This window comes from Columba livia, chromosome 7 (genome assembly GCF_036013475.1).
Source record: "Columba livia isolate bColLiv1 breed racing homer chromosome 7, bColLiv1.pat.W.v2, whole genome shotgun sequence".
Taxonomy (NCBI): Eukaryota; Metazoa; Chordata; class Aves; order Columbiformes; family Columbidae; genus Columba; species Columba livia.
In genome coordinates this window covers 22,802,753-22,823,333 of record NC_088608.1, presented here as the reverse complement: position 1 = coordinate 22,823,333, position 20,581 = coordinate 22,802,753, and the positions used below count along the sequence as shown (strand labels likewise).

General features: G+C 39.1%; 1 protein-coding gene across 2 annotated transcripts in view; it reads left to right on the top strand.

Moving 5' to 3' along the window:
• Positions 1 to 8,328: 8,328 nt before the first annotated feature.
• OLA1 (Obg like ATPase 1) overlaps positions 8,329 to 20,581 on the top strand; it is a 101,883-nt gene continuing 89,630 nt past the window's right edge. Inside the window, exons 1-3 of one of the 2 annotated variants that reach the window (XM_065068807.1) lie at positions 8,329 to 8,467; positions 8,750 to 8,850; positions 10,712 to 10,855. In XM_065068807.1, coding sequence (XP_064924879.1) covers positions 8,750 to 8,850; positions 10,712 to 10,855 — 245 coding nt within the window. In that variant the 5' untranslated portion in view covers positions 8,329 to 8,467. The remainder of the gene's footprint in view (positions 8,468 to 8,749; positions 8,851 to 10,711; positions 10,856 to 20,581) is intronic. The other variant, XM_065068808.1, reaches the window with a different exon arrangement.

Genomic DNA, 20,581 nt, shown 5'->3' with positions numbered 1-20,581 from the left:
TGCTAATTCCCTTGAATATATGGCCCATGAGATTGAAAGCGAGATGACGGGAGATCTCCTGTGTTGCCACATGCTCACAGCTCAGAAATATGCAGAGGATGTAGGCAAAATATGCAAACTGATGTAGGAAACAATCAGTTTCCTACAAGAAAATGTTGTGAGCTGATAGGTGCATTGAGATTTATGTTGGGGTGGGCCTTCAGTGACTCAAAATCTTTCTTGATTGTTTAGTGCCTTGAAAAGTAGCCCAGGTTTCTGTTGGGATCATGCAGAAAACATTTGCCAACATTAAAAGTATCATGGATAATTGCTGTGAAAATGGTGAACTTTATCTCAGATCCGTCTGTGAAGTCATCCAGTGAAATAAGCAATGAACGTGTGAGCTCCTGTTTTTGTTCTGAAGTGTAGTGGATATTGAGGCAAAACTCTGAAGTTATTTTTCTTATTTTTTTACTGCAATTTTTTATACTGTGATTCTTTTTCTTTTCTGTGTGTTTTAATTACTGCTCTGCTTTGAAAACAAGACATGGCTTTGCTTGGCTCTTTGCGTAACAAAACCGAGACCTCCACTGTGAAGTTTCGTCCCTGAGTCTGCTGAGTTAGAGAAAATAACTTAGACACACTTGAAACCTTTTATAACTTCCTGGCTGAATTACGTATTGCAATTGATAGGGATAGTGGACAAATAATAGTTTTGTCAGTGCTTCTCTGAAATAAAGAATAATTAGGACTGCAACTTGCAAATTCAGACTGTGCAAGTATGTTTCCAATCTAAGGGTTAAGAAAAGAGGGGCAATCATGCAAATTATTCAATGATGGACTGAAACTTGCATTTGAGAAGCAACTTCATAACTTTCTCCGGTTAAAATGAAAAGAGAAATACCCTTACGTGGAAGACAAAAAATAGTAATACTGTTCTCAACCATCTACTTAGGAAAATTGGGTACAAATTGATATAAGTTGGTTATTGAAGCAGAGGTGCTGCTAAAATTGTAACTGATTCTGTTAAGCCTTCTGCCACTTTATGCTGCAAAACAATCTCCATCTTCTTGTTAGAATGGTTGGATACAGCTCTGTAAGTGACTGTATAGATTTATTTTCCAGGGGCTGTAAATGTTTCAGATGTGTCTGTCAGGCCATGCACCAGTTACACTTCAGCATTAACCAAAAATAACGACACTTCATTGTTACTGAACTAATATAACACAGTTATTCCAGCTTGGCCACCTACTTATACATTCCAACCTACAAAACACTGTGAGGGAAGAAAATTGGAGGGGGATCCTCATTTGGCAGATATGTATCATAAATTAGTGATCTTCCCAAGGCTTTGTACTGGAGCAGCAGCAGCACAGCTACATAGCTGTCATTGAAGCACCAAGCTCACACTGTAAGGGAATGTAGTGAGAAGAAATAATTCATACAAACATTATTAAATAGTCATTGATTCTTTGGTAGATAAATTTGCTAGCATATATAAGTGTTCTCAGCTGTTTCAGGCTATATCAAAGCACCCAGGTGAGCAGCACCAGTCACTGGAAGCTGCTGGAATCGGGCCCTGAGCAATGTGCAAAGGCACCGTGATTCCCTGCCTGGTTGCTGGCACCTCTGCAGGGCTGTGGATGGGGCTGTGAGACAAGGTCTCTCTGGGGGCTGTCTGTCTGTGCTGGAGAGCCATGTTTACACTCAGGTGTGAGGCTGTAGATGTGCCTTCCCCAGATCTGTCACCTGCTGCCTGGCTTGACCACAGACCTGCTTTGTCACTGTGGGCTTTTCTGGCAATTCCTGGACTTCTGGCTGATCCTGGTCACTGGTACCAAACCTGCTTTGCTCGTCTTCCTCTGGTGCTGTGGGGCTGCTGGTGGCACTGGCCTTGCTACACACTGAGCCTGGCACGGCTGGTGGGAAGTGACTGTGTCTCCAGCCCCTGGGTGTGAGCCAGAGCCACCAATGGGCATGTTTCACTCCCTTGGAGAACTCCAAGGAATGTAGAGACTTGTAATTCAAATGGAAGAGAACAGGGCAAATAGGTGCCGCGTTTTCTCTAATTAAAACCAAGAGACTCACTTATTTTGGTAGGAAAGACTGTAGCCAATTGTAAATACCATTACCAATGTTTTTCGAAACAATGATTTACTTCTGAAAGCCGCTCCAGAACTTTGAGACAGTCATTTGAGCTTTCCATCTGTCCTCAAAAATGAAACATTAATGGATATCCTCTAACAGAGGATGAAAAAAAAAAAAAAGCTAGTGCTAAATGCTAATGTCATTGACATACTTGGTTAGTGTTTTGTAATTAACTTTTTCCCCTCTTTGCAATCACTAAAGGACTTTGTGGACTCAGTTACTGTGTCACTACTATCAAATAAGGTATGAACTATTTTATAATCTTATTCCTATATTTACCTCAATTTATATTGCAACATATTAAAGATTTCCATTGTTTAAATCAGTGAACTGACATTATTCATTGAGATTTTAACTCTAAATGTTTTCATACTTCTGGTTTCCATCACATATTTGATATAGCTCAAATGTAACTCATTAGTACTGAAGTACAGCTTTCCATTTATCACATTTTTGGCAGATTTTTAAAGCATTTATTCTGATTATTTGTTTATTATGATACACTGCTTCAAATTAGAGCCTTGACTTATTTTAACAAGGATTCTGAAATCTATTAATACACCCTGCCTGTAAAAGGCCCAACAAGTATCTTGTTATTTCCAAAACACGGTGCTATTGCTGTAAACATCACAAAGTGATTATGTTTTCACCATTTTCTTCAAAGATGCACAGTGCTAATACATATTCCTCAACTTCAATATCATTTTGGAACCACTATCCTGAGAAGTAGATAATATTAGAAAGAAGACAAATTATTAATGCAGAGTGGCATAGTCATCAATTGGCTACAAAATATGCTTTTAAAATCACGCTTCTACAAACATGGCACAGACTCTGCTGTAGCACTGTATGCTCTAAAAGCTGCAGATATATTTTAGAAAACACTGATGAAGCCATTACTGCTCCATCCATTTGTTCATAGTATATATCATTATTCAAGAAATTTAAGAACTGTAATGATGGAAAATCACACAGGAAGAAAAGAAAAGGAACATGGACTTTGTCAGAAACAAGGGCTACATTTTTATTCAAGAGGTCCATAATGACGGAAAATCACAGTGAAAGGCAGAGACGAAACAGGGATCCCATAAAGGACTGACACACCACACTGGCACAAGTAGTAGAACAGTCATAGCAAGTGGGTAAAAATAAAGAAAACAAAATTAACTAGAGAAGAGCTGGACTCGGGAATGAAGCACAAACCAGAAACAAATCACGGCAAATGCTGAAGATTAATTTTGAAGAATCTGCTGAGAATGAGTGGAGAGACAAGTTGCATCAATATTAATGAACCTGAAATAGAGCTCCAAATGACCATGAGTACAAAATGGCACACAAAGCATTTTCTTTTAAATAGGCTGGAGATAGGATCACGAGACCTTCACAAAAATGAACAGAATTCACACGGGATGTTATTATGGGAAATGGGATAAACAATCACAACATAAATCTTAAAAAAAGAACTATAGAATTACTAATTGCCAGCACATACATTTATTTTAAATCAATGGTTTATAGATGAGATATGCAGAAAAGTAAGAGAAGAGTATTTTCTGCTCTCCAATGATCTATAAATGTCTTAAAGGGATCCTGTATATATTCAGGTACCAGTCTTAGCTTTTTTGCCTTTTTTTTTTTAAGCAGTCTAAGAGAATTAGGCACCTCAAATTCATAGTAATATATTCCACTTTAAGTTCTTATAATGTGCAAGGAAATATTATAGCCCGCCTTGAAATACGAAAAGAATAAACACATGTTATATACAGGTTGGCAGTCAGAGCTCTGAGCAGGCAGGAAATAAACCTTTCTTCCCAAAGTACTTAAGCTGCCCCCTCATATTAGATGGCTGTGACTACAGGTTATGGAGCTTTCAGAGATTCTCGGATTCTTGACATTAAAAATTTCTGCCCCACCAGCTGACAACTGTATTCACTTCTCGTCAGATAGCCTATGGTTAGAAACAAGAGGTCACACTTTAAAAACCTGATTTCTAAAAAAGACTAACACAAATGTGTAATTTCTCAGATGATGTTGTCAGGAGTCCTGTAAATTGGCACTAGCGTGTCAAACATTGCAAGATCTCCCTTAGTGAAAAAGCAGAGTGAGTGAGTACCTTTCCCGATAAAGATCACTCTTCCCTATGAAAATTCCTTGTGACAGGCAAAACTTCAGTGTCGCAGAGATACAATCAATTAATCTGTTTTACTTATGTAACAAATTAAACTATTAAAGGTTTTGCATCAACAAGGCACAAGACCAGCCGCATGTTTTTCCTTCCTCTCATCGCAGGTCCCCGGTGTTTTGTCAGTGCCTTCCCACAGCTTCTCAGCGGTGGTCTTCTCTTTTCCACCTCAAGGTTCTCATTGTGCTGGCTGTAAATGTGCTAACGTTTCTTTTACATTGTAGTAAAGATCTAAGTAAAGCTATTGAGAGGAATAGAAATGTTGTGTAAGCTGAAGTTTTGGTTTAAAAAAGGAGAATGGGACATAAAATATTGGCATAAATGTATACAAGGACATAGATTACATTTGGCAGAAGAGTAGTTATTTGTGGGAGGCCACATTCTTGTGGTTCTTCAGGGGGCCAGGTATAACGTAGTGACAGCCTATTGTTAAACTGTGGCTGAAAATCCCTGTGCAGAATTCATTTGGGTTCTAAAATCCATATTAGTGAAATCTGTATCCAAGCACCCATGTTGTTAAGTCATACCTTGGTTATACCCACAAAAATATTAGGATTGTGAGAGAACAGGATTTTTGTGACCACGTTTTGTCTTTTTAACATGGTGGCAGTAAGCCTTACCACCCGATAAATAACTTCTCAGTGTTTGGTAGCAGGATTTGGCTCTCTTTCCAGCGCTCCTCTGCAGAGGGATTCTCAGGCTGTTGGTAGGTCAGTGAGAATTTTGGGTGCACCCCATTCTGTCCTCCTGTCTGCATCCTCCATCCCAGCAATGGGCAGGACAGTGAGCGCTTCTTATTATTGATGTGAACGTAATTCTCATTTCGGGAAAACAGGGCATGGGGATACCATGGGAAGGTGACTACTAAAGGTTGGTTTGTACTCCACTGCATTGGCATCTTAACAACTGTTGCCAGATGATGCCTGCAAGGCAACTGTGGTTGTTCCTGACCTGGATAGATGAAGACTGTTAGTATTGCTGAAATTGCTGTAGTTCATACTGGCACCATCAATAGTGTGCATATAGAAGTTGTTTCCTAAGTTACAGCATGGCAAATTCTGCATTTACAGATCAGCATACCATGCAGTTTGGTATAGAAAGTTAGAAACAACTTTAAGTAAATCTTGGGGAAAACATTGGTGTTGAGTGAAGCTTTGCTGAGCTGCTAAGCTTTTCCAAGTGGAATTATGAAGTTAAAATTTGCAGGGTTCCTTCTTTACTAGATGCACAGGCATAGCCCAAACTTAGAGGCAGAAATCTCCCTACTTGTGGATTACAGCAGCTCCTTCCATGTTCAGTGATACTGTTCAAGCCACAAGAAGTATTTTGCGCTCATGCTCCTTTCTCAAACCAAACCCTACCAAACAAAACATTTTAAAATACTGTATTACAGCACAGAGCACAGTTCAGGTGGGTGATGAGTACCTTCAAACTTCACAGAACTCAATGAACACCGTTTAGTTTAGAGCATGCCCTTGAGTAGTGCTTGTTTTTAGCACTGAGTGTGTTTATTCCTGGGAGACAGGGGTTCCCCAAGGGGCAGAGCCCAGGGCAGCTGGGGAGCACCGGTGTGCAAGGGCAGCCCTGAGCTCCTCACCCCGTGGGTCGCACTGGCATTGCCTGGTCACAGCAAGGATCAGGGGCTTGGTGTTTATTCCTTCAGTTCTGCAAAACCACTTATTTCTGCAGTTAACGGTGACTTTGCAGTAAATATATGTTCTGGGAAGCAAAAAGCAAGGAGCATGCTGGCAGCACAAACCACAAGGTGTTTGTTTTATTACTCTCCCTTAAACATTGTTTTTAATCAGGCAGAGCTGCTCCAGGGCTGTGTGAGTTCTGCACGTGTTCCAGCTGTACAATGAGCTGCACTGGTGCAGCACCTCAGTGTTGGAGAGTTGACATTGAGATGACTGCTCTCTAGATGTTTTTTTCCACTAAACTTTTAAACCATATTTTGGGTGTAATATGGTTAAGATTATTATGGTTTAAACTATGTATGCCAGTTTAAAATGAGGTTTTCACCATTATGACAGATTTGGAGAGAAACATTCAACCAAGTGAGGCAAACCATGAGTCTAAAAGCAACTTGAAATCAAAAGCACATGAGATGAAGTGTTAACATTGTCAAAAGATTTCTAGCTGAAGGAAACAAATGCTTTAAAGTAATGTATTAGTGACGTGGCCATGCTAGCAGTAAATTAGATCTAGAGACTAATAAGAGGGGGCATTATTACAGTGCATTATATGAAGAGCATAAATTTAAAAAGATATTCAAACTCACAAACCTTTGCACACACAGCACTGGCTTTTGTACCATATGTAGACACACCGAAGTACAGCAACAAAAGTAGTCAGGATCTTAATTTATTTTTCTCTTCCACAGTTAGCTTTTTTGCCAGATAGAGTCTACAATAGATGCATTTCTAATTTTAGCTATTATATATATATGCACACACACACACTTTTACTTAATGCAGCAAACTCCTTATGCCTGTATTTTGCTTATGAACTAGTGAGGAAAAAAAGTTACATTTAACTGGTTGCTAGGTAAACAACAACTTTCTGGTCACAGACAAATATTCTAAGATGACAGTCAAAATGTTTATCTTCTGAGAGCTATCATGCCTACACTAAAAAGATGGTCAACAAAATTGTCAGACAAAATGTTAGGATGGTGAGAAAATTTAATAAATGAAGAAGCTCCCCAAAAGCAGCCTTTCAGAAGGTTTGTGGTCTTATTGATAGAGCTAAACAAATTCATCCCTTACTGTTGCTGTGAAATAGTCTCGTGTAATCCTGCTTGCAGGACAAGTGGGTAAGAGTGGGCTCTCTTGAACTTAGAGGGGTGGAAAACTAAGATGTGTTTATTCCACTCCTGAAAAGGAAACTCATTTTGCTTACTGAAGTTTGTCATTTGGGAATGTGAAGGATGCAGGGGCTGCTTTACAGTTATTTATAAATATTTCTGGTTAATTTCAATATTTCTGAATGTTTGTTATAGTAACCAATTAGCTTCATTCAACAGCTAAGTAACTATACTTAATATGAGTTATCTGGTTGATATTATTTTTTCTTCCTAAATGCATAGTGTTAGATTTTAAGGCAGTAGGACCACATAGTCAGTTCTTGCTGGTAACATGTTTATTATTATCACTATACTAACAGAAAAGCTCTGAACAGATTTGGCTTCTTTTCCTCAACCATGTTGTTGCAAAAATATCATGTCACTGAACAACAACAAAAAACTCTAAGCGCCATTTTTTGGGTACAATTCCAAATTAGGCTTGGTAACAGTGTCCTTTCTTAGATTTTTTTCTTAATGTTCAAGTTGTATTCCTTTTATTGTGACAGATATGGTATATGATGACAATACTCTCACCTTGATTCCTTCGCTCTGGTGTTTTTCAAGTTCTGAGAATTTCATCTTATGGACTTAAAATAGGGCATGCTATAAGAACAGTTTTTACTGCCTCCTCTCCTTCAATTTTCTTAGCAGGCAAACACTTGATGGTGTCTGCCTTTAATGGTTCAGAGAAGCACAGTCTGAATTGTGGAAAACGTCTTTAAATTGTTTTAAGAGTCCTCGTCTGACTTCTGTAATATTCCACAATAATTTTTCACAGATTCTAAATCTTTCATCTTCTCTTATTGAATTATCTATTTTATTCCCACACCTACCCTCTCAAAAGGGTGATTACTTCGTTATTTATAAAATCGCTGTATGATTTGTCATAAATAAATCCCGATGGGTTTGCAAGGGGCTCCTCTTGAGCACACGCCATCTTCACAGATCTAGACAAGCACGCACAACAACCCAGCGGAGTGTCCCGCCGCGGCGCTCCGGTGGGCCCAAGAAGCACACGGGTGCTCGGGACGCCGGGTATCGCGCCTTCCCGGTGCTTCCCGCCCCGGTGCGGGGCTGCAGGGTCGGGAGAGCCGGGCCCGCCCCGCACGGGCGGCGCTGGCGGGACGTGGCGCCGCGGAGGGTTCGCACCGCCCTCCCGGGGCGACCTTTCACCCGCGCGACGCTGCCGGCCAATGGGCGGGCTCGGCCCCGCCTGTTCCGCCGGCGTGTTCCGCGTGCGAGGGGCCGCTCGCGCTTCTTCCTGCTCTCCGCGGGGCCGCGCAGCCCCGTTCCGCCCGCTGAGCTGAGCCGAGGTGAGCCGAGCCGGGACCGCGCTGCCCCTGCCGCACGCCGCTCCGCCGGGCTGGGGCGGGGCGGGGCGGGGCGGGGCGGGGGGCAGCCTCCAGAACCGGGCTGAGGGGCTGCCAGCGCTCTCGTTGGGGCCTGGGAGCCGCGGCGCCTCCGGCGGGGCGGGTGTTTCTCCTCGGCCTGTTTGGAGCCGGAGGCCCTGGCTCGGCCGCCGCGCTCTGCCGGGAGGAGACGGGGCGGAGGGTGAGCGGCGGGGCCTTGAGCGTGCCCTGCTTCTGTGCTTGCAGATGCCCCCGAAAAAGGGAGGCGACGGCGTGAAGTCGCACCCGATCATCGGCAGGTTCGGGACGTCCCTGAAGATCGGGATCGTCGGGCTGCCGAACGTTGGGTATGTGGCCAGGGAACGCGGGGCTGGGGCCGGAGAAGCGGGGCGGGCCGGCCCAGCGGGCCGGGGCTCCCCGCTCTCCCGGAGTTTGCTTCTGCTCCCGGCACAGTGACCCGACACAGCTTCTGGGTGAAGACAGGTGCCTGTAGAGGAGTGTAGAGCCGAGAGATACAGTCCAAGTCTTTTTGCTCAGTGATAGACTTACGTCTTTAGCTTGTGCTACTTATACGTGAAGTGATGTGAAACACTCAGGTAGCATGAGGCTGGTACGTACAAGTCTGGACAAGATAATGGTGAAGAATTAAAAGATAAAAAATCGTAGGAATTGCTGAGTTTTGTAAGATACCGCTCCTTTTGCATTTCCTTGCTTCCAGTCTGGTGCGTGTGTAACGCACGTTTTATGCAAATGCATAGGCACACAAATTACTTTTTATTTTTTTTTTGAGAGAGGATGATGTGAACAGGAAGAGGCTGATGGTACCATAAGTGTCATTACCACTGAAGAGGACTTTCATTCTTGAAACTTCTTCAGAGTTTGTAATGAAAAACGTTGTGTAAGTTACAGTTTGGGAGAGATGATGGAAGATGAATTGTTTTTCTGTCACATTTCTCATCTGTAGTTCTTACGGCTTCTCAAAGGAGCTGTGCTTAAGCAACTTACAAAGGACAATTAATTACCTCTGTGAAACTGTTGGTATTAGTTTGTGTGTATCCCGTTTACTAAAATAAGTTTTTAGCATTCTCAAACTGTAAATCTTTTAAAAAAATAGGCGAAAATACTTTGAGCACATCTTTGAGCTGTAAGTATGGCTTTCTTGTATTTTATATATATATATATATATATATATATTAGGGTGTAGGTAACTTGCACACCAGAAAGGAACTAATTAGCAGTAACATTGTATAACATTTCAGTGGGAAAATATTGCAGTTGTTATAATGTAACATTCAAAGAAAATTGTGACTGACCTCTGAGAACATTGACTGTATGCAGAACAGCTTTCAGTTGTTGTTTTTTTTTTCCCCAGTGTCTGAGAATATATATGAAACTAAAAAAAAAAAAATAAAAAATCCCAATACAGAGTATTTATGGTAGGAGATTAAGGAGTTGGTTAAGAGCTTTCTTTTAGCAATAACTCAAGAATTGCTCTCTTCTTGTTTAATAAATGATAAATGCCAACTAACAAAATCATCCACTACTCGTTTTAAGTAAAAATGTTCTTCTTTTTTTTATTTTTTTTTTTTTCCCCCTGATATCACTTGCAGGTTTTTTTCCCAGTGATATTTAAGAGGGATGAAAAATGTTTGCTAAGGTAGAACTGTATCTTCATATCCCCAAAGGATTACTTGTAACTGATTGACTATGTGATCTCCTTTCTGTGACCTTGTTTTTTTCTCTTTTGATTGTTGACTTCTATTGCTTAGATACTGAAATTGTGTTTATACATAAATAAATCTGAAGAAACAATACAGTTGTGGAAAGAGCGGGTGAGTCTTGGCAAAACTAGTTCACTCAGAATAAGTTTCAAGCATCCTCAATGGTTTCTCACTTTGTGCTTGAAGAAAATGAGTAGTGGCCAGTAGAGCTGCGCTTTGCTTTTGGCTTAAAATTTCTTTGCTAACTGACATGTGCAATATAGTCACTTAGGGAAAATTCAAGGGCAGAGAAGAGAGGTAAACATCACTGGGTCACTCTATGCATATTTCAAAGTGTTTTGTACTAGAATCAGGGCAGTGATCGCTGTTCTTGAAGCAGAGGGAAAGTTCGGTATTGCCTTGGGTTGGAATGAGATGTGTTTCTATTCGGCCTTTTTAAATGCTTCTAATCTGAACTTCTTTAAAAACATCTGTATTTCATTTATAGGAAGTCCACATTTTTCAATGTGTTAACAAAGAGTCAAGTGGCAGCAGAAAACTTTCCTTTCTGTACTATTGATCCAAATGAGAGTCGAGTGCCTGTGCCAGATGACAGATTTGACTTCCTATGCCAGTACCACAAGCCTCCAAGGTAACTCAACTTCTTAATATTTTTCTTCAGTTAAGCAGCTGAAATAGTGTTACTGAGCCCAAAGTTTTCATAGAGGTTTAATGCAAGTGTAATGTCTTTAAGTTTTACTGACATCTGTTTTGAAATGTGAAATCTTATATGTACCTGCATTATACTTTTTTTTGCCTCCCAGTATGACCTTTGTGGTATGAGAAATCTAGGAGCTGCTAGTCATTGCTCAACACTGTTTGGTGCTCAGTGTTCCTGTCTTTGAAGGCAGTGTCTCTCAAGTGACTTGGAGGATCTTCTGAAGAGATTTAGAAAATTAACAGTAGTGGACATACCTAACGTCATGAGGCTGCTCATTTGTAAAATTTCCATCCCGTTTTTTCTGTCATGCAGAATATCATGTCTGCTGTAGGTAGCCAAACAAATTTCTATCAACATACCTGTGTCCTCAGTCTTTTGACAATAAGCTTATGGGCAGCCTTTTTACCCTGATTCTTTCTTTCCTTTTTATGGGCCTTGCTACTTTTTACCTGGTATATTCAGGGATCTTCCTACAATGTGTCTCTTCTAATTGTTTCTTTATTAATTTTGTCACATCAACGTTTTTTGCTATTGACTGTTTCTGTAACCTGCTCTGTATGTTCAGTGTGGGAACTGGATTTTTGCTTGAACAACAAAACTTAAGGTGCTTTCAGAAAATGAAAATGTAAATAGATGCTTGTGACTTGTTAATTTCAGTTTGCAGTTACTTGCAGAGATGTTGAGTAAAGTGAGTGTACATAAACCATAGGACAAATTAGCACACGTCTCGTATGTCTCTGCTTTTGTTCAACACTTGGGCCTCAGTTTTAGAGCCGGATCACGCAGTTTAAAAAGATTGATTAATCACTGCTCAAAAATCCATTGCTTAACTTAATTTTCAGGTCCAAACAAATTGCTTCCGACTGTAATTCCTGTATACTTTTTGGATACTGAAAAATACATTAATATGGAGCTATTTGTTTAGCTGGATTGTTATAACAGGTTGTCTTGTTTTTCCTTCTCAAATAAGTATTAACCATACTTGTTACTGTATGGATCATAAACCAAAACTTGCTGAATTTGAGACAAAACATTCTGGCTGTTGATTGTACAGAGACAGTGGTGTGGCTTTTAAGTTTTGTCAACAAATTGGTTCTAAATTGTAGTGTTATTGTTGTTTTGGCCACATCAATATTTTTTTTTTTCCCCTCACTTAGCTATGAGTGGCTACTTCTAAATTAATAGTCAAAGTGACAGAGAGATTATTATCTCACCCTTCATCCCACCTTTGGCCATCTATCCTTACAAGGAGTGCTCAGATTGCAAATACCTGTGTGCATGTTGTTTGACTTGCAAACTTTCTCAGGAAAAAAAAAAATCAATCTTAAATATGAATGAAAATAGTATATTTACTGAATCTGTATGCAGTAAATATACTGAATTGGATAATAAGTGGGATATAAATAGTAAATCAGTTTTCATTTGAATTTTTTTTAAACTTTTTTTAAGAGAGTATTTGTTACTTGAAATCAATGCACGTGGGATTAGTGGGTAGTTATAGCTCCTAAGTTCACTTATGCTGCTTTTAAGATTTTAATATGTCACTATAACAGTAATAAAGCAGTGATAATTAGTGATAGTTGTGTAGCACAGTAAACTGAGGTAACTCTTCTTGGGCTGTGTGTGCTAGTCTGTCTGAGACTAACTCAGGAAAAAGAGGCTGTGGTCATGAAGATACACAACTGAATTGTAATTTAAATTCCTTAATTTCTCTTGTATAGTCTTGATTTTGTTCTTCATCTTTATGTAATATGTTCTGTGTTAATTTTTTGCTTGTTTGGATTAGGAGGCATAATCAATCTGTGTACACACAATGTTTTGTAAACATCGAGTTCTCTTTAAATTAAGACTCTTGTCTAGCCCCAAGATTTTGTCTTTCAAAATCTAAAGCATTCAGGTTTTTATTTCCCATGTGTTATACTTAGTCATGATATAGCTGCAGTCATTGTTGGGAGGTGGGGAAAAGAAAAGGGGATTCTGTCTTAAAATAACGTAGGACAGGCCAAAGGGATCTTGTCTTCATGCCTGCTGTTGGGATGGGAAGAGTGGGACTGAGCCGGGCTGACCCTCTCCCTGTATCACACTGAGCTGAGGTTCCTGCTGCTACAGAGAGACAGACTCTGTTGCCAGGAGCCTTGCTAGTGTGGGTGTGTGGCCGTTCTGCCCTGGGAGGAAGAGTACCCTGGGCTTTTCAGGTACCGTCTGTTGCTTGAAGATCCATTCCTATTGCCAAAAGAGGAAAGAGTCAGCTTGGATGGGACTGGTATGCAGTTACTTAGTAGCCCATGCTGAAAACTGACTGGTATTACTTAACTGGATATGTAAATGTAATTGAAATAATTTAGACACTATAATGTAAAGGTAAATATGTACATAATAGATTAAGGTATGCTGCCAGAACTTATGACCTGTGGTTTTCTTCTTTCTGCTGCAGTGGATGATGTATATGACTGTTCACAGTAATTAAGTTCAGTGATAGAGACTGTATGCAGAAGGTGGGCTCCAAGAGCTTCCAGTAAAAACTGCTGTGTTGCTGCCAAAAGAATTAGTTGAGCAAACTTTCTTGAGCTTTAATGTTACCTTTTGCTCACTTTCTGGTGCGAATGGAATTGTGGATATTTAAAAAAGAAAAGACCTTAATATATTAAAAATAATTCTGAATTCTTGTTATTTTAAGGCCTTAGTTTATATTCTGTTACTAACTTACGTATCTAAACTACTTATTTGTTTTAAATTTTATACAGTACACAGTGAAAACTTGTATTTGTCACATTGAGCCAACATGCAGCTTTTTCAGAAAGGAAAGGTTGTTGGCTTTTTATTTTGTTGTCCTCCTACCCCTGTTCCCTCAATATGAGTACTTTCAGGCAAGGTTTGACAGACTAATGATTGAATTAGTTCCAGTTTAGTAATTGGAAAGAGAATATTTTCTTTGGACCAATTCACTTCAGCAGGAACTAAAGCAGAGGGGTGTCTTCACTCCCCCCCCCCAATCTATGAATCTTAAGCAGGTAGCAGAGGATGAGATCTGCTAATTATAAAATGGAAAAGAGATGTTCTTCATCTCAGCAGGTAGCTTCTGCCTTGAAAAATTGGGACTCAGAAGCCAGAAACAGTTGATCTGTTAACTGCAGTTAATATTTTAAAGGGAAATTTTGTGATTAGAAGTGATGGGTTTCTTACACAAGAACTCTGTGTGTAGCACATCTAAAGAAATTTTAGTAGTTTAATAAAAGCTTTAATAAAGCTATTATCATGCATTTTTTTTTTCTAAATTTCTTTAAGATGCTGCTTAATCACCTTAAGCCTAAAAATATTTTTTAGTGTAAGTATGTCAAACTGATGTCATTTGGACAAGTGATTTGTGTTGTAACTCACAAATGTCTTGAAAGCATCTGAGTGTTTATATACCCCCCAGGTTTAGCCTGTATGGTCCTGCCCACTGCCACAGCTGTAGTGTACTCAGCTTGATCAGGAGGTGGATCTCAGTGGTGACATAGGATTCAAGCCTCAGAATGATTTTTGGGTGAGGGGGTGGAGGAAACTGCTATTTCCTTTTTTTAAATTTTCTGCCCCAAATAATCTCCTTGCTGCAATTATTTGCATTCTTTCTTCTTTACTTTAAGCTATGCGATTAACTAGAAAAAATTCTCAGGTAGAAGCGATGTAAGCCTAAGATATGTTTTAACTGTAAATAGTTAGAACCGAAGGACTGTATTGGCTGATAGTAATCAACGCTTGTGAAAACATTAATTAAAAAAGTGATTTTAAAGTCTGTGTTTCTGCTTCCTCCTCTGGTTAAAATCAAAAGAGATGATAAGCAGGAATGAGTAAAATGTAAGTAGTTTGGTTCATCCTTTCTTAAGTTATCAGTATTCATTTAATTCCTTGTTTGTTTGCACCTGTAAGCAGGTGTGTTGCCTTGCGCGTGTGCGTTCACAAAACATAATTCTTATTGCAACCGCAAACATTTCTGTTTAACTTGAACTGATTTTAATCTATCTTGAATGTCCTTTTCAAACTTAAATTTTGAAGCAATCCTGGTTATCTTGCAGGAGGTTTATATGTGAAGTGCAACTACTCCTCTTCAGCTCTAACACTGTACAGTGTACTTTGGAAACTCAGTCCTTTTTGTCAGCAAATTGCTTTGGTTTGTTCTGTTGCATTGTAGATTATTCAGATAAATTCATTCAGATCTTTAGTACTAAACTGGTAGTTACCAAACTAAATCTGAGTAACTTCCATTGTTGTTTAGGTTGTGAAAGTCCTGTGGAATATTAATTCTTGAACTTATTGTAGGATAGCATACTCAGATACTTGATAAAGTTTTGACATCAAAATTGTGTAATCCATTGGTAGAGAGTGCTACTTAGAAACCATATCAGCAGTGGGAATTTTTGAATGACATCATATGGGACTTCAGCTAAATTTAGAAAGAGCATTTATGTAAATGAAAACCACTTGTAATTCCAGCGTGAAGCACAAATAACTTACCTGGATGTAACTCTGGCATATCAGCATCTGTGAGAGAATCCCATTTTTTTACAGAAAAAAATCTGATAATTGGCAAGTCTATCCTGTTGTTAATGTGCTTCTTTGGTGTTACTCCTTTCTGGTTGATTCTAAGCCTGTGTAAATCAGCTTGGGTGTGATGCTTGCTTTAGAATTGCAAATTAATAATTTGCCAGGAGTGAGCGAAAGACATTAAGTAGTGGTGACTTGAGCCATCTTTTTGCCTGGTGGGAAAAAGCAAAATTTAATTAGTTGTATTTTGTTGGTGTAATAACTCACTGAATAGTTTGAGATCACTGCCATTCGATATACATGGGACACTGAGTATGTGTCTTAATCCACATTGAATTTTTTACCTTCTTAGAATACATGTAAGTGAAATTTAATCAATAGAATTTTAACTTCTGGTTCATATGCTATTAGGTTCAAGCCTTGTTTCTCAGTACCGTGTATAAAATGCTATTAATTAAATAGTTCTTGCATAGAAATGACCCAGGTTCATCTGCAGTACCTAGTTCTTCAGAAGCAGATTCCTTTAATTACGCTGTGAGGTATTTTGCTTATATTGGTCAAAACTGCTTGCAAGATTGACTGCAGAAGCTGTAATAGGGAGTACAGTCTCCTGGAAGAGGGAGGGACTGTGAACTGTTCTTTTCGGAACATGAGCCAAAAATAGCTGTGAAGACAGAGCTGAATGGCTTTCTAAGAACTTGTCACAATATACATGTTCTCCGTCTATGTTGCTACTTATACTTCAGGTCATTTGTGAACTCTTAATGGATGGTTCCTACTTAAGTTATGTGAACTTTTGGGAAGGAAGAAGAGTTTTCCTTTTCTAATAGATTTCAGATAACAGCCTTTAAAGGCAGAAGAGCCTGTGCTGGAACCAGGAGATCAGTAGGATGTTTGGCTGTACTGAAAAGGGGTGTTGAACGTTTTACCCTAATACTGAAGATCTGGTCTGTTTGGTATGTGGGGCTGGAATCAGATAGAGTTTGAGTTGACAGAATTTCTTAAACTATACAAGAAATGAATAAGAAGTGAGTGTGTTAGGAGAATCATCAACCAGGCTTACTGGAAAATTGCTGCATTTTGAACTTCGTTGAAGTTGTCAGGTGGCTTTCCAGGTTTCCTGGTGGGTGTGAGATTTCAGTAAACTATAGTAAATGCTGCAGAGAAATTATCGGGGTGTTGTTTCCATTGGAGGAGAGAGATTGTGGAAACCTGGAAGAACAAAAACCCAGGGAGAGAAACAGCATTTTTGTTATGATGTTTCAATCTAAGTCGAAGTGCCAGGTGTGTGCTGCCTGTGAGGTTTCTCAACTAAACAATTACTTGTGGAAATTAGAGAAATATTCCTCTTCCCCTCAGATTTTGGGGAAAAAAATATATGCACAACAAATGGCAGGTACCCATGTGTGTGCATTTTAAAAGAAAAAAGGTAACTGGTTGCATTGTACTGTTCAGTACTGCTGTACTAAACAAACAGGCCAGGTAAAGAAACTCCTCTTGCCTGTTTAAATAGCTGTTATGGGCAGAAGTTTGAAACAAAGTTGGTGGGAAATAGGCCTCCTCACCTGCAAAATGTATAGCCCTGTGGAGGCATAAATCTCTTGTTCCTGAATGAATACGCTAACCACTGGGTTACAAAACTGTAGTTTCTTTGGCCTGGTGCGTCTCGTGTTCTTTGTTGCACAGTAGCTCATACAGCAAAGGTAGTATGCTAACAGAAAAACACAGTGCTGTATTTCTAGGTGAGGTAAAAAGTCCTTGCTCAAGGATTATACCTACACTTAAAATGTAGAGATACTTCTGGATTTGGTAGTCAGTTTCATATTACAAATTCCCGTGACATGCTTTATGGTAGATTGGTATTGCACTGATTTGTACAAATGATCAGTTGATGCCACCTGTTCCTGATGATCATTTGAAGCTCAGTGACATTATGCTAATGCTGACTAACGAATCTTAAGAAATGGAAATTAATGTATTTTTTTGGGTGGGGAGGGTGGGAGGAACGATCCAGTAAAGTCTACATTTAAAAGAACTAAAATACACTCAAGATAAATGGTACTTTCCCCTCATTCTTTGCAGTGTTTTCTGTTTAGTTTAATAATATTTACTCTTTGTTCTTGAGACCATAGGCAAGGGTGACTAGTTTGTGCTTTTTTCCTGCTTTTCTCTGTATTCATCTTTCTATGATGAAATAGAGATATAGGCTTAGGAATGGAGCTGCAAAGAATGGAGATAGTTTTGCTTGGAACATTAGCTTTGTGGTACCCTGGGTGAAGGTGAGAAAACATCCTGGATACTCATCTTCAAAGGCCTCTTGCATCTATTGTGAAATAACTGTGCTGGGGTTTTCTTTCCATTGTCTGGCAAATGAGGTTGATTCTGGTGATAGTGGTCCATCTGCATATGAAGGTCTCTGTCTTGCTCTAATGTGGCATCTTTGTAGTGAAAGCATGAGTTCTTCAGATGGCTGGCCAGGAAGTTAATCCTACCAGAGTGATGAGAGGGGAGCACAGAAGAACATTTCTAATACCACCTTTGTTTTTGTTAAAACACAGTTTAAAATGACAATGGAGAGTGCTTTAGAGAGTGGCTTTTTCTACCTTGCTGTTGACTTAGTTATGTGTCAAAAAGAAAGGAATCATAACAATTCTGACTAGGAAGTTTCTGCTGTTTCTTCTGAGGTATATATTAGCTCTGTGCTTCTGTCAGGCAAAAGGAGTTTTTGGGTTAATGCATTAATGGAGTTACTGGTTTCTGTTTTCAGACTGTGCATTACTCTTGGTATTGTGTTAAGGGTTTGCTGTTTCTGTCTCAGTTTGTATACTGTTTGAGTTTGTTGTAGTGAAGGAAAACAAACCAGAGTTTGCTAAGAAAACTAAAGTGGGACAAAAATGTGGCATTTTCAAAGTTTACTTACTTCAGAATGTATTTTAAATTCGTGTTCTTTCTTTTGCATTCAACATCATTATCTTGCAGTATACAACACCTGTCTTCCCAAGGGTGGACCCTTCTTTTCATGGGCCTAATGAAGTTTAAAGCTAAAAGTCAACACATTGTGTACTTGAATTTAAGTAACTCATGCTACGTTGTAAATATTTGCTTGCATATTTTTTAAACTTTCACTTTTGTGTACTGTGTTGTATTTGTGCTTGTTTCTAACTGCCACCAAGGTACTAATGACATGAAATGCATCATTACGTTCCTAATTCATTACACCTGACAGGTTTGGTGATACTTTGAACTTCACCTTAGTAAAGAAAAAGATTTTGTTCAGATCTTATCTTGTGAAATTAGGTTACTTGAAGAAATTGTTTTTCTTGGGAAGTGTTAGAGGAAGATCAAACCAAAAGCAGGATAAAATATTTTGCTTTTAGGTCACCACACTTCCAGAAATATTGATGTTGCATACTAGGACAGAATCTAACAGATCTTAACTTCCCAAATTAGCTAGTTCATTTCAAGTGAGGCAGGGCATCTGCTAATATTAAACTATGTGTTGTGTTATTTTTAGTCAAATGTAAGTGGGATAGCACTAAAAAAAAAAGTTGGAAACTCGTTTTGTTCTACCTCAGCCCATTGCCCTGAGTAGACACAGTAATCCCTATATTTCTATAGCTACAGTGTTTTCTGTCTGTGCCATCGCTGCCACCCCAGTCATCAGGATAGGAAGAGAAGGTTGGTTTTCTGGTGCTAGTGGAGTTTTCTGCTGGTACAGATTTGATAACAGTCATGCTGTCAAATGTTTCAATACTCGAAAACCCAAATATGTTTATCATTGAGCTGTCACACTAATAACAGTAAAGCTCAGTTTGGGCTGTGAATGATAAAGACTCTGGAAATATTATGCTATTTAGAGAAGGTTTCTGTATAGGGCTGGCTAGGAGGTCACTGGCTGGGTCATCCCTAGCACTCATTCACACCTATGTGCTTGCTTCTGTCTGTGAGCAGCACTGCAATGGTAGGTCTTTGGGTAAGACATCTTAAGGTAGACCGCAGAATTTGTATCTTTAGATTTGAATCTCATATTGAAGAATACTCACCATAAAAGAAAACTTCATCACTTCACAAATTGCCACTGTACGGTCATGCAGACTTTGTAGCGTAAGTCATACCCTTCTCATCCTTGTTGTTAAAACTAGGGATTTGGGTGTTTTCCATTATGCTACTGTCAGTAAAATAGTCAACTGTTATATTACTCTTAGCATACTGCTAATGAAATCGAATGGTGATAATTTAAAGTGTTTGGAAATTAAGTAGTGTTCCAGTTTATTTTGAAGCCATCATGTTGGAGATCTTGATGACTGATACGCAGTTTGTGTTCTTGCAAGTGAGGAATTTGCAGCATTTCATTGTGGTTCTGTCTCTGCCACTGTTCATCATGGTGTTGTCATTTGCATAGACCATATGAAAGTGCTTTTAGTCAACACCTGTCACAAAGTTTTAGTTGTTTTTTCCCTGACTCAGCTGGATTTTGAGAAGTAATTTAGTTTAGAATATACCTGGAAAGATTAATGCCCGTGAAGTTATTTGCTCATTTTAAACCATCTTGAGAATCTGCAGAAGATAAAAAAGGCTTGCAGTTTATAAATTGCCATATGCATTTCTCATAGCTCTAAAAGCTTTTTTTCCATTTTTTTGAAAGCTAATTAGAACTTCATGGCAATTCTGTTGTTGCTATATAAAATATCAAGTAGACATGTCTGCTAACCCGTTGCTGTTAACTATGGTGGAAAAGATCACAGTTATTTACGTTATAATGCCACCTTCACCTCAACTTCTGCTTTCTTTCAAATTGTTTGCATAACTCTGATCACTGCTAGTTTTAATCACCACTGTATTAAAAAAATGCACTTGTCTTCTGAGAAAGCCGCTTAATGAACTAAGCAGTAACCTTAGAGGTGTGTGCCAGCAGAGTGCAATGGCCATTTATGTGTCTTATCCCTTTGGTACCATGAAAACTGCTCACTACAGGTGCCTGACTTCATGACTCAGCGTTCCAGAACTGGTTGATTATTTGTGTACTTGTCAGTATGATTCCACACATAGAAACTAGTTTACTTCATTTTACATTAATAATGACAGAGAAATTAAAGGTGGTTTATGTTTTACATGAGAGGGGGAAATATTTTC